The 15,760-nt window shown below is 54.2% G+C and overlaps 1 protein-coding gene across 3 annotated transcripts; it reads right to left on the reverse strand.

Annotated features, from left to right (window-relative positions):
• Positions 1-983: 983 nt before the first annotated feature.
• Positions 984-14,656, reverse strand: SUMO3 (small ubiquitin like modifier 3). Of its 3 annotated transcripts, XR_010154392.1 has the most exons (5): positions 14,347-14,576; positions 10,248-10,376; positions 5,851-6,166; positions 4,406-4,477; positions 984-2,399 (listed from the first exon to the last, which is right to left on the reverse strand). XR_010154392.1 is itself a non-coding variant. In XM_024352427.3 (4 exons), exons 1-4 carry the CDS (start codon positions 14,365-14,367, stop codon positions 2,310-2,312), a joined length of 312 nt encoding a protein of 103 aa, XP_024208195.1. In that variant the 5' UTR covers positions 14,368-14,656; the 3' UTR covers positions 984-2,309. The 3 variants fall into 3 exon arrangements, 2 of the variants coding, with proteins under 2 accessions (XP_024208195.1, XP_054531133.1); XM_024352427.3 differs by lacking the exon at positions 5,851-6,166 and having other exon boundaries at positions 14,347-14,656; XM_054675158.2 differs by lacking the exons at positions 4,406-4,477; positions 5,851-6,166.
• Positions 14,657-15,760: the final 1,104 nt, after the last annotated feature.

The following is a 15,760-nucleotide window of genomic DNA, read 5'->3' on the forward strand; positions in this document are numbered from 1 at the left end:
TTCCTGAGGCCTCCCTAGCCGTGCTTCCTGTACAGCCTACAGAACTATGAGTCAATTAAACCTCTTTTCTTTATAAATTACCCAGTCTCAGGTAGTTCTTTATAGTAATGTGAGGATGCACTAATACAGCAATATAGTGAGACCTCCATCTCTACAAATCTTTTTTAGAAAGACAGGACATCCTGCTGGTTCTGCTGTGAGGTGTTGTGGGTGGAAGTTCAAGCAGCGCTGCCCTAATACATCCACATATGCTCCTGGCCATTATTCTTATCTAACCTACGGTGCCTGGGACACATCCCTTTCCTCATTGATTTTGGCAGCCGCTTCGCCCCAGGCTGCCTAGGGAATCTGGCAGATGTCCCCATCCTGTATTGTGCCTTAATCCGTGCACTCTTCCTGGTGCAAGTGAATCACGTGTTCCATCTCCACAGCTGCCCATCTTTCTTCACCTTGGGTTCATTCAACTGATGGGCTAAAACAGCTCATTTTCAACCTGGGTTTTGTTACACCATTGCATACTGGGAAATTCTTAAAGCCAAATCAACGTCAGTTCAGTTTCAAAGCAGATAGGTAAGTTGTCCATGGCAGAAGGAAAGCCGACTTACATTCAAACACCAGAAAACGAGAGATGTCCTAGACTAACACCCAAGCTCACCTGCCTCTAAAATCCACCCTTTCTTTACATACGAAACCCAGGAGAGGGAGGGTAACATGTCACAGTGATGCCAGCTCAGACAGCTGTCAGCCAGGGGGTCTCTGAGGAGAGGATGCATCCCTCAGCAGGAAGAAGGCTGGACTAGCATTGGTGATGTGCCAGGGGAGGGGAAATGAGCTGCCAGGCGAATACTAACCTTCCAGCGGCTAGCTTTTCAATCAAAGTTTCTCAGTGCAGTGGCCGCCTGGAATGGTCAATTCAAACACTGAATTGTACCAGTATGCCCCAACCTTCAAACGCAGTGTTTAGTAGAAGCCAAGAGACAGAATACCAAACTATATTTACTGTTTACAGTAGTAAAGGACAACAAATAATGTACAAATTGGTGAATAAACACAACAGAGCCAACAAACATCCCACCCGAGCCCATACAGCAAACAGGAAATGAGAACATTTCAGCAAGATTTCAAGCAAGCAAGAGACGATGGGTCATCGTTCAGGTGACTATAAAAAGGCGGAGAATGGCCACCAAGCAGCAATGGAGCCTCAGGGAAGGACAATAGGCAGAACTATGAAAATGTTTAATTGGTATAGATCCCAAAATATTTCACAGAACTGAAATCACCAGACTAATGCATAAATTCAATACCTATTTGGAAAGCAGCACGGCACAAACCCACGAGAAGAACATGAAGTCATCATTCCATGGGTTCATTTGTAACCACACTTGGAAGTAGCTCTTATACACGACAACGTAACTGCAAATTCAGCAATACTTAGTCTTACTTTTTTATGTATAGACCATAATCATTCACCAGAAGCAAATACTAGAAGAAATCTGAGGCCACAACACCATTACCAAATGAGAAATGTGGGAATTTCTTCAATATTAAGAGGGAGAAAAAGGCCAATTTTGGTTGTGCCAATCCTTGCCTGTGTACCAATGCCAGGTACTGAGCAGGGAGTGGGGTGGGAGGGGTGGCAGGGGGGTGGGTCCTGGGCCTCAGACCCCGAGGTTACATGCTTGAGGGCCAGAGAGCATGTGGGGTCAAATTACCAAAAGACTCGGTTATTTTTTAACCTCTGAAGAAGCATTCCAGTATTTTCCCTTCAACTTTTCCATATACTGACAAAGCTTAAATTTGCAATATTTAGCATTTTAATCATCTGTGCCTGTAACAGCAAGTGACTCTGTCCTCCCTACCAACCTTGCCCCCAATACCTGTCCAACAGCTACATCCCCACTGCGGGAAACACCAATTCTCTATGTGACTGGAGTGAGCAGGGGAGAGGCAACCAACTCAGGAGTCAGATCCCTGGCCAGACTAAAAGCGAACATTCAGGCTATAATTTTGGGGTTAAAAAAATGTTGTAGGAGGGGGGGAAAAACACAAATGAGCACACAAAAGTACCCAAAATATCTTGCAACTCATTTTACCTGAACAAAGATAACAATTCTGATTGGCCCAATTTAAGTTACAGATTCATCCCTGCAGATATAGTTTTGAGTTGCACTTGAAGTACATCAAAGAGAGGAAAATCATCGTGGTGAATGTCCTCGAGTTTCCGCAGACGCCTTTGTGGTCGGCATGGTCACGTGCTCACCATTCAACAGCAATGCAAGGATGGACGGCCCGGGCTGGGGACGGGCCCTCTAGAAACTGTGCCCTGCCAGGCTGCTCTCCGGCACACCTCCCGTCTGCTGCTGGAACACGTCGATGGTGTCCTCGTCCTCCATCTCCAGCTGTCATGGTTGTCACAACAGGCACAGCGAGAGAGAGGGGAGCCTGTTAGTTTTCATCAGAGAGTGGGAAGATCCTCACTGGCATGAGTGTTCCCTGACACTAGCGACATCACCTTGTCACACCTTGGCTCTTGTCCGTCCCCTCACTGCAGCTCAGCACGCATGGAAGAGGCATTGCTGTATGCTCACTACAGCCCTTACGGTTCAGCAAGCTTCCCCTAACAAAACTCACAAAAGCAGATTCAAAGCTAAAATGTTAACTGAGAGAAAAACTGAGTCTAGAAGATAAACTGAAATGTCTAAAATTCTTACTGAAAATTACACAAAATCAGATTCTAATTAAGAACATCTGATTAGCAGCACTGAGTCCTAGGACCCACAGGAGCCTTGCGCTTTATACCAAGTGTGGGGGACCATGCCATGAAAGCCAAAGCCCCCAGCTCACAGAAGGGCCTGTCAAGTGAGGGTCCATTGCCAGCTTCTCCCTGCCCCTCCCCATTTAAAGCCCAGGCAAGGTAGTGAAACACCCCCGCTCACTTCTCTCCTCCTGACACAGTGGGCGCAAAACACCCACCCTGATCTTCTTCCATCCTCTAAGCAAGAGGAAGCTTCTGCCAGTTCCTACACAGACTCAGCAAGGCTGGAAGCAGTCATGCTCCCAGATGGAAAGGAGTCCCATCAGGGCTGTCGGCCACCCTCACCCTGCCACCGACACTATGGGCTGGAGGGAGAGCCCCCAGGCAGGGCTCCCTCTGCCTCTCGGTCCACCTGTCCACAGCCTGCCCCCTGACCCCCAGTCAAGCCCCAGAGACTCCACGAGGCCCTCCCTGCTCAGCTGCTCTCAGCAGCTTCTCCCTGGTGAACACTCCCAGAGCTGCCACTGTCTCAGCGGTGTGTAGATTTCCTAAAGTAGGTAGAAATGGATACTTGTTGCAAAAATGTTTTCAATATTTATTAAATACTGAATATTAAATATTTAAAATCTTAAATGTTTTGCAAAAATATTTCCACATAAAACATTCCAGTGGATTCTCACAACATTGAAAGGGAGAAAACGCAGGTATTGGTTCCATTTATGGACAGACAAAACTGAGACTCCACAAGATGAAGTGATGCTTGGTCACGGGGCCATCAGCTGACAAATGACAAGAGCTGCAACTTGAACCAAGTTTTAAAAAAAAGTCTGTTTCGGCCGGGCGCGTTGGCTCATGCCTTTAATCCCAGCACTTTGGGAGGCTGAGGTGGGCAGATCACAAGGTCAGGAGATCGAGACCATCCTGGCTAACACGGTGAAACCCCGTCTCTACTAAAAATACAAAAAATTTAGCCGGGAGTGGTGGTGGGCACCTATAGTCCCAGCTACTTGGGAGGCTGAGGCAGGAGAATGGCGTGAACTCAGGAGGCAGAGCTTGCACAGTGAGCTGAGACTGCGCCACTGCATTCTAGCCTGGGCAACAAAGCGAGACTCCGTCTCAAAAAAAAAAAGTCTGTTTCCAAGTCCAAAGCTCTTTCCATGACAGTATGATGCCCTGCAACGTGATAGATGAAATCTCATTCATGTCTGCATGTGCCTGAGAGAAACGAGCTGTGCAGACTGATAATCAGGGGTTATGGCACATTCTGCCCACCCATGTCACTTGTGCAAGATGCTTAAAGGGCACAAGAATCCAGCTGGCCCCTAAGCTGCACACGGGCTACAACAGCAAGCGTCCAGACAATGAGTGGGAAGGGGCCGCTGAGTGGTCTTGCACCCCCGCTTCCCTTACAGTGAGGACGGGCCCAGCACTTGGCTCCATCTCCAAACAGCAAGAATGATGTCTGCAAAGCAGTTTTCTCATTTGAAAATTTAAATTTAAAATTTGAAAAATAAATAATCTAATAATCAATATCATTAAGGCATTCTGTATGAGCTCCCACCTACGATTCTCAAATAAGCGTATCCCAAATGGCAGTTACCCCGCACAAATCGGAAGTCGCCCTGGAACCACGTGAAGCCAGCTCCATACCTGTGCTGGAGTGTCAGTTTCATTGATTGGCTGCCCGTCGAACCTGAATCTGATCTGCCTCATTGACAAGCCCTGGAAAGGAAAAGCAGTGGCCATTAGTATCATTGACAAGCCCTGGAAAGGAAAAGCAGTGGCCATTAGTCTCACTGACAAGCCCTGGAGAGGAAAAGCAGTGGCCATTAGTCTCACTGACAAGCCCTGGAGAGGAAAAGCAGTGGCCATTAGTCTCACTGACAAGCCCTGGAGAGGAAAAAGCAGTGGCCATTAGTCTCACTGACAAGCCCTGGAGAGGAAAAGCAGGGGCCATTAGTCTCACTGACAAGCCCTGGACAGGAAAAGCAGTGGCCATTAGTCTCATTGACAAGCCCTGGAAAGGAAAAGCAGTGGCCATTAGTCTCACTGACAAGCCCTGGAAAGGAAAAGCAGTGGCCATTAGTCTCATTGACAAGCCCTGGAAAGGAAAAGCAGTGGCCATTAGTCTCACTGACAAGCCCTGGAGAGGAAAAGCAGGGGCCATTAGTCTCACTGACAAGCCCTGGACAGGAAAAGCAGTGGCCATTAGTCTCACTGACAAGCCCCGGAAAGGAAAAGCAGTGGCCATTAGTCTCACTGACAAGCCCTGGAAAGGAAAAGCAGTGGCCATTAGTCTCACTGACAAGCCCTGGAGAGGAAAAGCAGTGGCCATTAGTCTCACTGACAAGCCCTGGAGAGGAAAAGCAGTGGCCATTAGTCTCACTGACAAGCCCTGGAGAGGAAAAGCAGTGGCCATTAGTCTCACTGACAAGCCCTGGAGAGGAAAAGCAGTGGCCATTAGTCTCACTGACAAGCCCTGGAGAGGAAAAGCAGTGGCCATTAGTCTTATTGACAAGCCCTGGAAAGGAAAAGCAGTGGCCATTAAACATTTCCAGATACGGCTTAATTCAAAAACCAAATATTTTAATCCAAGTATCAGCATTCTGATATGCAGATTTATGATCCAGCTCAGTATTAAAAACTCACCAGTGGGCCTACAATCTCTTTCACGCGATGCCTGACACCACTGCTTTCAGAACCCACTCTTCTACCATCTTCTCTCTGATGAGCTAAAACGGCTCATTTTCAACCCGGGTTTTGTTACACCATTGCATACTGGGAACTTCTTAAAGCCAAACCAGTGGCAGTTCAGTTTCAAAGCAGATAGGTAAGTGGTCCATGGCAGAAGGAAAGCCGACTTACATTCAAACACCAGAACATAAGAGATGTCCTAGACTAACATCCAAACTCATGTGCCTCTAAAATCCACCCTTTCTTTACATACGAAACCCAGGTGAGGAAGCGTAACACGTCACAGTGACGCTAGCTCAGACAGCTGTCAGCCAGGAGGTCTCTGAGGAGCAGGAGAAAAGCTGGACTAGCATTGGTGATGTGCCAGGGGAGGGGAAATGAGCCGCCAGGTGAATACTAACCTTCCAGCGGCTAGCTTTTCAATCAAAGTTTCTCAGTGCAGTGGCCGTGTGGAATGGTCAATTCAAACACTGAATCTTCTCTGTCCTGGTGCCCTGACCTGTCCTGGGTCATCCCTCCCATCTTTCCAGAAGCCGAGTAGAACTTCTACAATGCTGGCACCACTACTTCCCCCCTTTACGAAGTTCTCAGCAAGGAACAGGTTGTGTGCCAATGAGGGACAGATAAGAAGGCTGCATGAGGCCGGGGAGCAGTTACCACCATGACTTTGGCCTTGAGGAGGGCAGCAGGAAGGAGAGCACGCAGCCTTTCTGCGTCCTGAGGGAATGGAGAAATGTGGTCAGGGGCAGAAACATTTCCTCAACGAGCAGTTTTGATTTAACTGAAACAGGACAGACGGGGTTAAAACGTGCATCTCTGCTCCCTCCTGAAACCCCACTGAAATGAAGTAAATGAAAAAGGCACAAACAGGAAGGACAAAGAAAATGGGAGTGGGGATGGGCAGATATGTCAATGCTGGGCTGAGCCAGAGGCTACTGAGGCGTGGACACTGGTGGTCTGATGGACACTGGACCAGGATCCTAGGGCGGAGAGACGGGGCACGCCCCGACCTGTGAGGCAGAGCTGTGGCAGGCAGCTGATTCTGAACAGCTGCCTGGAAGTTCACATGCAGACCCCTCAGGCAGGACCCCCACAACCCTGTGCCTCCCACGGCAGCACACATGAGATGTGCTTTCTGAGAAGGTGGGTGCGGAGCTCCAGGCGCAGGGCGGAAACGGGCCCATGAAAGCACGTGCCCTCAACACTGTGCGCCAAGCCCCCTCTCCCCTCCAGATGCGCCTCCAGGAGGCTGGCCGGAGCCTGGAGGACTCAACTCTCAAACTGTAGCATCTGGGCGCCTCCAGAACCTGCAATCCAGACAGATCACCCCATGTGGATGCACAGCCCTGGCAGCACAGCCATCCATGTACACAGCTTTTCAGCAGCTTCTCGGTGCTCCATGCTTGCACAGAAGTCAGCCTGCGTGAGAGCAGTCAGGGAAAGGCTCACTGTGCAGCAGCCCAGAGAGGAGGGGAGGAGCGCAGAGGAGAACGGACAGGAAGGAGGCAGGAGAACACTCCCAACACAGGCACACACATGCACACACCCACACATACACACACCCACACACATGCACACACCCACACATGCACACACATGCACACACCCACATATGCACACACCCACACATACACACACCCACACATACACACACCCACACATGCACACCCATGCACACACCCACACATACACATGCACACACCCACATATGCACACACCCACACACACGCACACACCCACACATACACACACGCACACACCCACACGCACACATGCACACACAGGAATGCACACATGCACACACCCACACATACACACATGCACACACCCACATATGCACACACCCACACACGCACACACCCACACATACACACGCACACACACATGCACACACACGAATGCACACATGCACACACCCACACATACACACACATGCACACACCCACACATACACACAGGCACACACCCACACATACACATGCACACACCCACACATACACACACATGCACAAAGACACGGACATACACACCACACACACCTACACTCACGATTCAAATTCTATGGGAAGTAAAAAATACTACCTTCAGAAAACAATCAATTGCTACTGAGGATGGGTGCGGTGGCTCACACCTGTAATCCCAGCACTTTGGGAGACCGAGGCAGAAGGATCGCTTGAGCCCAGGAATTCAAGACCAGCCTGGACCACATAAGGAGACCCCATCTCCACAAAATAAAAAAATGAGCCAGGCGTGGTGGCGTGTACCTGGAGTCCCACCTACTCGGGAGGCTGAGGTGGGAGGATCACTTGAGCCCCAGGGCTCAAGGCTGCAGTGAACCATGATCACACCACTGCGCTCCAGCTTGGGGGACAGAGTGAGACCCTGTCTCAAAAAAAAATAAGTTGCTACTGAGAAAAAAAGAACACTCAAAGAACAGAAAGAAAAAAGAACTTTTGGAAATTAAAAATCATGACAGAGATGAGAATGTCCACAGGAAGTGGAAAGATAAAGTTGAAATGACCTCCCGGAAAGAAGCCCAAATGCAACAATAAAGCCCAAAGCAAAATGGGAGAAAAATTATCAAATTTAAAATATCCAGGACAATGAGCAGCAGGAGGAACAGGAACTCCAAAAAGAGGGAACAGAGTCTGCAGAAGGATACAAATTATCAGAAAACTAACATAAGGCATATTTCCTGAATAAAAATAAACGTCCAGACCCATAAAGTGCCCAGCAGCATGAGTGAGAAAATCACCCACCTCTGAGGCACATAAGGAAACACTGGAATGCCAGAATATGGTCCCAGATACTTCCAGGGAAAAACCAAGTTACAAACAAAGCACAGAGAATCAGAATCCACTGAACTTCTCACCTTTTTTTTTTTTTTTTTTTTTTTTTTGAGTCAGGGTCTTGCTCTGTCACCCAGGCTGGAGCAGTGATATGACCTCAGCTCCCTGCAGCCTCCACCTCCTGGGCTCAAACAATCCTCCCACCTCAGCCTCCTGAGTAGCTGGGACTATAGGCTTGCATCACCACACCTGGCTAATTTTTTTAATGTTTCGTAGAGACAGGGTCTCCCTGTGTTGCCCAGGCTTGGCACTGAACTCCTGACCTCAAGTCTTGAATTCCTGACCTCAAGTGATCCTCCCACATCAGCCTCCCAAAGTGCTGGGATTACAGGCATAAGCCACCATGCCTGGTGAACTTTTCACTTTTAACACTGGGAGCTATTCTCATGGCTGACCTCTGAAATAAAAAAGAAAAAAAAGTTTCAACCGAGAATATTACGTGCAGCCACATACTGAAGTGTGAAGGTTTATAAAAGCAAAAGTCACGTTCAGCCATGCAGTGTCTCGAAGACGCTGCCCTTCTGTGCCCGTTCTGACAAGACCCTGGATGATGTGCTCCACCACAAAACACAAAAGGGAGGGGGACTAATCCAGGAAACACCCAAGAGAGAACCCAAGTTTCCAGAAGGATTTGAACAGGAGGCCCTGGACCACGGCTGAGCAGCCAGCCTCACAAGCAGCAGTGCAGGTGGGGCAGGAGGGGAGCTCCGGGAGAGCAGGCGGAAGGGCAGAGCCCCCGCCACATGTACACGGCCCCACATGCCTGCCATCCCGAAGCACAGAGGAGAACACGGGCACCCGGGAAGTCACACACACAGTGGCCACGAGCCCAGGCAGTACAAACTCCAGCAAGGGCCAGGGTCCAGCACCAGGCAGAGGCTGGATCACGGGGCCTACACAGCGCCAGGCCACTCACTCTGCTGGGAAGACCGGGACCTGCGTGTCTGGAAGCTCAGTCTCACCTTTCGCAGGTGAAAATAAGATCTGCCCTCAGCAAACACAAAGAAAGGAAGTCAGGGGCTGCTTGCCAATAAAGAATGCAAGGCAGTCGCCAGTGACTGCCCCTATGAGCAGGGTATCCAAAGTGGGAGGGAAAGAGGAGGAAATCTAACTGAAAATCCACAGGCCAAAGAGTAAAATAAAAGGGCAACGAGTTGCTGTATTTTCAAAGCGGCTGAAGAAAAGCAGCCTCTAGGTCCCACTCAGGCAAGCAGGGCTCCCTGGGGAAGGGCACCTGGCTGCAGGGCCGGGCCTTCAACACACCAGGCAGCAGCTGGTGGGCAAAGCCCATAAAAGTGGCCTAGAGAGGGACCCCCTGGCCCAGGGTGAGTCCACCACAGCATTACCAAGAACAACAGACACACACACACCACGTCACAAACAGCAGCCAGAAGGCATCCACCCAGCTGGGCACTGCCAGTGGGGCAGCTCATTATCCTGAAACTGGGGAAGAAGGGGAAAGAATCACGCGCTTTCTTGCCTTTCCTAACAAAATGGAAAACCACACCGCAGATGAGGGCAGTGTCTCTCCAGGGTCAGGCCAGCTCATACGCGAGGACAGGGTGACAGCGGCATGGGGCACACGCCACCTGCAGCCCCAGAATGGCCAGACCTGAGCAGGGCCCCCAAGAGCCTTCAGCATCACAGACTTCACAGATGTTAGTACCCCATGGAGAACACAGCACCCCGGGCAGCCGCCCTGTCAGGAAGAAAAACCCACCACACTTCTCCGAGCCTCTAGGTCCCTCCACCTTATAAAAGGCCATGGGGGGCAAGCCCAGCCTGGACTAATTTTACAGCACAAGCCCCCGCCTGCCCATCCACGAAGAGGGCACCTCGGGCAGCTGCATCTGGGTCCAGCCCCGAGACACTCATGCTCTGGGGATGCCTGGAACGCACAGGACCAGGGCGCACACGGGGAGGCCCTGCGGGGAAGCAAGGTGCCGCACCTGCCTCTCGCAGTAGGCCTTCATCAGCTTGCTCAGCGGCGTGTGCCTCTTGATCTTGAACTGCACCACGGAGCCGTCCTGCCCGGCCACCTTCAGGTTGATGTGATCATTCTCTGTCTTCACACCCTCCTGCAGAAGACACCAGAGACTGGCCTCAAAACTGTGTCTCAAAATAACCGCGACTTGAAAGAGCAAGTCTTTAGGTAATTGTTGGCTTTTTAAAGTCATCAAAACCAACCTAATTCTTAAAATTCTCCAGCAATTCAGAGTCACTCGTGATGGTTTTATTTTTACACAGAATTTATTTTTAACTTCCACTTGTTAAGCATCCATGTGTAAAACAATGCAAGTCTAGGGTCCTCTGACATTGTTAATTCAAAGAAAAAAACAAAGTCTAGGGAAAAATAAGAGAAAATCCATCTTTATTTTAAAGTTATTCTTGTGGGCTGGGCACAGTGGCTCACACCTGTTATCCCAGTACTTTGGGAGTTGACATGGGAGGATGGCTTAAGCCCAGGAGTTTGAGACCAGCCTGGGCAACAGAGCAAGACCCCATCTCTTTTTTAAAAAATTCTTATGAAACCAGTAAAAACACATATCCAAAAGTCATGCAGCTATACAGCACTAGTAAAAGAAACCAAAAACAGAAGAAAACATTTGTGACTCAGAGGAACCCTATGGGACATTCAAGTGGTGATTTCGAGAATCCAACTGAGGACGGCCACTCCCCACAGCAGGCAGCCAGGCTCCTTCTCGCTGCCCTGACATTGGCAAATGTGAGGGAAGCCACCTCCGAGTACTTTCTGGTTTCAAACTGTCCTATCTGAGCGGCAGTAGGTGGTACTATTTTATTTTTTAATTCATGCCATACTTGAAGCTACTCAACAATGGCACAATCGGGGTGTCTTGTTGCCTGAAAATGCATTTTGAGTTGAGGCAAAAAGCTGACGTCAAGAGACTGGGAGCCAACTTCGGGGCAGCTCACTCTGAGCCGAAAAGTGGGGCACCCCTCTGCCGGCCTGCACTGCTGGGATAAAGTCGTTTGTGAGTGAAGCAATGAGGCAGGGCCCTCCAGCTCACTCTGAAAGTCAAGTCTGGGGCGTCCTGGTACCCTTTCACCCCATGCTGAGCTGCTGCCCTCAGGGAGCACTGTACATCACACGCCTGTTCTCTCCACTTCTCCTTTCCTTCCCTGGCTGGGAGAGGGACAACTGTCCCAGCGTTGCCTAAATACAGGGAGTGGGATGTAGAAGGCTCGCCTGAGGGTGAACCCAGGGACTGCACCCATGCTTGGTTCCCTGGGGTATGCACCCTGGGGAGACTCTGGGGAGGTATGGTGCTCTGTCAAGGGAGCTAGAGTGGCCTGCAAGGGGCCTTGGCAGTGAGGGGCTCCAGCTGCGAGCCTGAAGGTGCGTGTCCTGGGGCGGCACTCACCCCCTGACTCCAGTCTTGGGCCAGACACCCCTGCCCACTCCCGGGATGCCAGTGGCTTGGCGGCAGCCTGAGTGGTGAGCTGGCACACCCCCATCTCCCCATCCCGAATGTGGCCTCCAGCACAGGGACAACTGGCCTAGGAAGGAAGAGCATGCAAACAGCTCCAGGCAGGATGGAAGTGGGGACCCCTGCATGAGCCCCCTTCACTTCCCCAAGCATGAGGATGCACTGGCTTCTTTAGGGAAGGAAGGTATGAGTGTGTTCAAAGGCACAGATGCAGGGCCCAGACGTCCCCCACAGGGTAATGGCTGCAGCCCCGGGGGGAATGGCTGCAGCCCCGGGAGAGGCTGGGGCAGGGCAGGGCCGGCCACAGTGCCTCTGCTCCAAACAGATGGACACCAGGAATGACGATCTGTCCCAGACCCCTGGTGAATTCCTAATAAGCAAGTGAACTCGTGAGTTAAAAAGTGAAGCCCTAAAAACATGGGCCTCAGTTTGCTACAGTCAATCCTCCACCTCAGCTATCCAGGGAAGTCAGAACCATTCTCCTGCCTGACCTAAAAGCTCTTCTTTCCAGCACCACCGGGCCCCAGAGTCCACTTCTTCCCCTTCGTCAGAGCCCCAGAGGGCAGAGCTGCTCCCACATGGGCTCAGAGGGGACCCACCAGAAGCGGGGCCTGTGAGGTGGCAGCCACTCAGTCATTCTGGAATTAAACAAGTGTTTTCAACGGAATTGGAGCCTGAGATTGACCACATGGCAGAGCTAAGTGTAAATACTGCTGAGAAAATTAATATCATATGTATTTTATTACACTTACTCTTCATTAAGAGGAAGCCACCTACAAAAGCATAAAGGACATTTATATTTGGCCTAGTTTTAACAAGTATTTAAATAGTCAAACAACCCCAGAGTGGGAGAACTTTGACTTCACTGGAGTCAAAATGTAAAAAGCAAAGGTCACCCCAAATGCCATCTGGATAGGGCAGGTTTCCCTGGAGTCTGACCACAGCAAGCAGAGTGCAGACTTCCATAGAGGCCGCGACCATGGTTCCTGACGGTTCCATCCCACTTCCCGCCAGTGTCTGGCACTGAGCCTCCACTCTCATCTGTAAAGGGAGGGTGGTCACCTCCAGGACCAGGCCAGTATCAGAGACAGCCTCTTTACAGAGCCTTCAGCTCTAGTCATCTTCCACTGGGGTGTAACATAGAGGCCGACAGTGCACACTAAGGGCTTCGGAAAGGTTCTCTTTTTATGAACACTGGAGAACGCGACTACAGACCCTCCCTAGAAGGAATGGCCAGTGCACCTGAATGCAGGGTGCATACCCCAGGACTGAGACTGGAGGGAGGCACACCCCAGCGTGGCAATGGGGGAGACTAAAGCCCACCCAAGGCTGGATAAGGAGGGGTGGGCGCGCATGGTGGGGGAGGCGCAATTCAGAGAAGTGGGCGCACACCGTGGGGCGTGATAGGGAGGGGTGGGCACACACTATAGGGGGCGTGATGGGGAGGGGTGGGCGCACATCGTGGAGGGGGTGATGGGGAGGGGTGGGCGCACACTGGGGGTGTGATGGAAAGGGGGACGCGATGGATAGGGGTGGGCGCACACTGGGGGACGCGACGGGGAGGGGTGAGCACACACTGGGGGTGTGATGGAGAGAGCGACGCAATAGGGAGGGGGGGGCGCACACCAGGGACGCGATGATGGGGACGGGTGGGCGCACACCAGGTGGCATGATGGGGAGGAGTGAGCACACACCATGGGGGGCGTGATGGGGAGGCGTGGGCGCACACCGGGGGGCGCGATGGGGAGGGGTGGGCGCACACCGGGGGACGCGATGGAGGCGGTGGGTGCACACGGGGCGCGATGGGTGGGAGTGGGTGCACACTGAGGGCACGATTGGGGAGACACGAAGGAGAGGGTTGGGCGCACACTGGGGGACGCGATGGCCGGGACGCGATGCGGAGAAGTGGGTGAATACCGGGGTCGCGATGGGCGCCCTGGAAGGACGGCAGTGCTCCTCACAGGGGCCAGACCCCTCAGAGCGCGCCCCTCGGGGGTAACCACAGACGCTTGTTCCTGAGCCGACTCCGTGCACTCGACACAGGACCCCGCACCCAGGGCGATGCCGGGGGAGAGGGCGACCCCAACCAGCAATGACTCAGGAGAGGAGCACGCAAAGACGCTTCGGGGACACTGCTGGGGCGGGATCCGAGGGCGCCGCGCTCTGCAGGAGCAGCAGCGCGGGGCCGGACACCCGGCGCTCAAGGAGGCGCGGCCAGGCCCCGAGGGGGCGGAGCTCGCGGCACAGCGCGCTTCGCTGGGGGAGAGGGGGCGCACCTTGGGCGGGCCCACTTAGGGGCGGGGCTCTAGAGGGCGGGAAGGGGCGGAGCCTGTCAGGGGCGGGACGCGGGGCGGAGTCGGGGTGGGGGCGGAGCCGGGCTGGGGGCGGGGCGCGCCGCCGAGCGCCGCCGGGCGGGGGAGGGGAGCGGCGCGGCCGGACGGGAGCGGGGGAGGGGCGGGGGCGCGGGCGGCGCCGCAGGCCTGGGCGCGGGTCCCCGTGGGCGCCGCCGTCTCCTAGGGCCGCAGGAGCGGCGCGCGGCGGCGGAGGTGCCCGGGACGCCAGCGATAGACGCGCGTGCAGGCGGGGTCGCCGCGCTTACCTTGGGCTTCTCCTCGGACATGGCTGCGCGAGCGGCGCGGGCAGGCGGCGCGGGGGAAGCAGCGCGGAGCGGGCGAGTCACGCTCTCGGCCCCGCCGCTCTCCCGCCGCAACTGTGCGCGGGGCCGCGCTTTATCCCCCAAATCCCGGCGCACCCGTTGGCCGGCACGGGGTCACGTGGCTGTGCGCGTGCACGATGCGCGCTCCCCGGGGCGTCGGGCGCGCGCAGGCCGGGCCGCGGCTCTGGGCGGTTGGAGATGCGTCACGGGGCGGGTCCCGCGCGACCCCGGCGGGCGCGGACGCCCTAGGGCGCTGTGGGGCGCGGGCCAGGAGCGTTTACGGGGAGCCCGGGCCCTGGGGACCCCTGCCCGCCTCCCCGCGTCGCCCGGGCCCCGACTCCTTTCCTGGGGCCGCGTTCCTGGGGCGCCGGGAAGTGAGGCCGGGACCGCCGCCCATGGCCGCAGGGACCTGGGGCGGAGGAGGGAGGACGCTGGGGGTGACGTTCCCTCTCAGGAGCCGCGGACAGAGCGGAGAAGGCGGCCCGCGGGGTCCCGTCCGCGGGGGCCGCGCGAATCGGGCCAGCACCCTAGACGATTGGGGGCGCCACCCGCCTCCTCGCAGCCGCGGTTTCCTGTCGGCCCCAGGCCGGGCTCCTTTGGCCAGCGCTCCTACGGGGCTGCCCCGGGCCCTCCACACCCGTCCTCAAGAAGACCCGTTTTACCTGTGAAGAAACTGAGGCACTGGGAGGTCAAACCACCCCCAGGTCAGCGCTGGTGAGCGGCGCCGAGCTTGGCCAGGCCGCCACATCGGCGAGCGCGGGCAAACCCAGGCTGGACGCCGCCAGTGCCGGCGGAACGGGGACCGCGTGGACGCGGGAAACGCGCTGGGCCGTCAGGACGGCCTCCCCGGACTTGCGGGCGCCATTCCTGGGGTGCCTGGCCCGCCCCGGCCTCCATGTCTGTGATCCCAGGGCCTCGGATGGAACGGACCTGAGGGCGGACACCCCTGCGTCCCTCAGGAGTGCCAGGGTGGTGCCAGCCGGGGCGTGGCGGAGGTCTCATCTGATGGTGAGCCCGGCCGAAGGCGGGGGAGGCCGCACTTCACAGGCTCAGCTGGGAAATGGCAGGGCCTGGATTTGAACCTAAGCGTCTGAGCCGTTTCTGTCCTGCCTGGGAAAGGCTCAGCCAACTGAGCAACGTCGCAAAGCCATGGAGACAAGTCTTCATGGACCTTAACTTCACAAACCGTCCTCTACTCAAAAATTCACTTTCTTGGCTAGAGCCCCCACTTAGGAGGGGAAAGCTGCTGAAGTCTTTCGGGGAGAGGGTCTGAGAGTCAGCCCCAGTCCCAGGCAGGTCATAAGGTGTGGTCCCTTCCTTCTGGAACGTGGAGCCCAGGGCCTCAGCAGAGGATGTG

This window comes from Pan troglodytes, chromosome 22, assembly GCF_028858775.2.
Source record: "Pan troglodytes isolate AG18354 chromosome 22, NHGRI_mPanTro3-v2.0_pri, whole genome shotgun sequence".
Lineage (NCBI taxonomy): Eukaryota > Metazoa > Chordata > Mammalia > Primates > Hominidae > Pan > Pan troglodytes.

What these genes read in the sequence shown, in the direction of transcription:
- SUMO3 (XM_024352427.3), bottom strand. Translation starts at nt 14,367, where the DNA reads ATGTCCGAGGAGAAGCCCAAG. An exon ending in TGTCCGAGGAGAAGCCCAAG is followed by an intron (nt 10,377 to 14,346) that starts GTAAGCGCGGCG and finishes TGTCTTCTGCAG; the next exon opens with GAGGGTGTGAAGACAGAGAA. An exon ending in AAACTGACACTCCAGCACAG is followed by an intron (nt 2,400 to 4,405) that starts GTATGGAGCTGG and finishes CAACCATGACAG; the next exon opens with CTGGAGATGGAGGACGAGGA.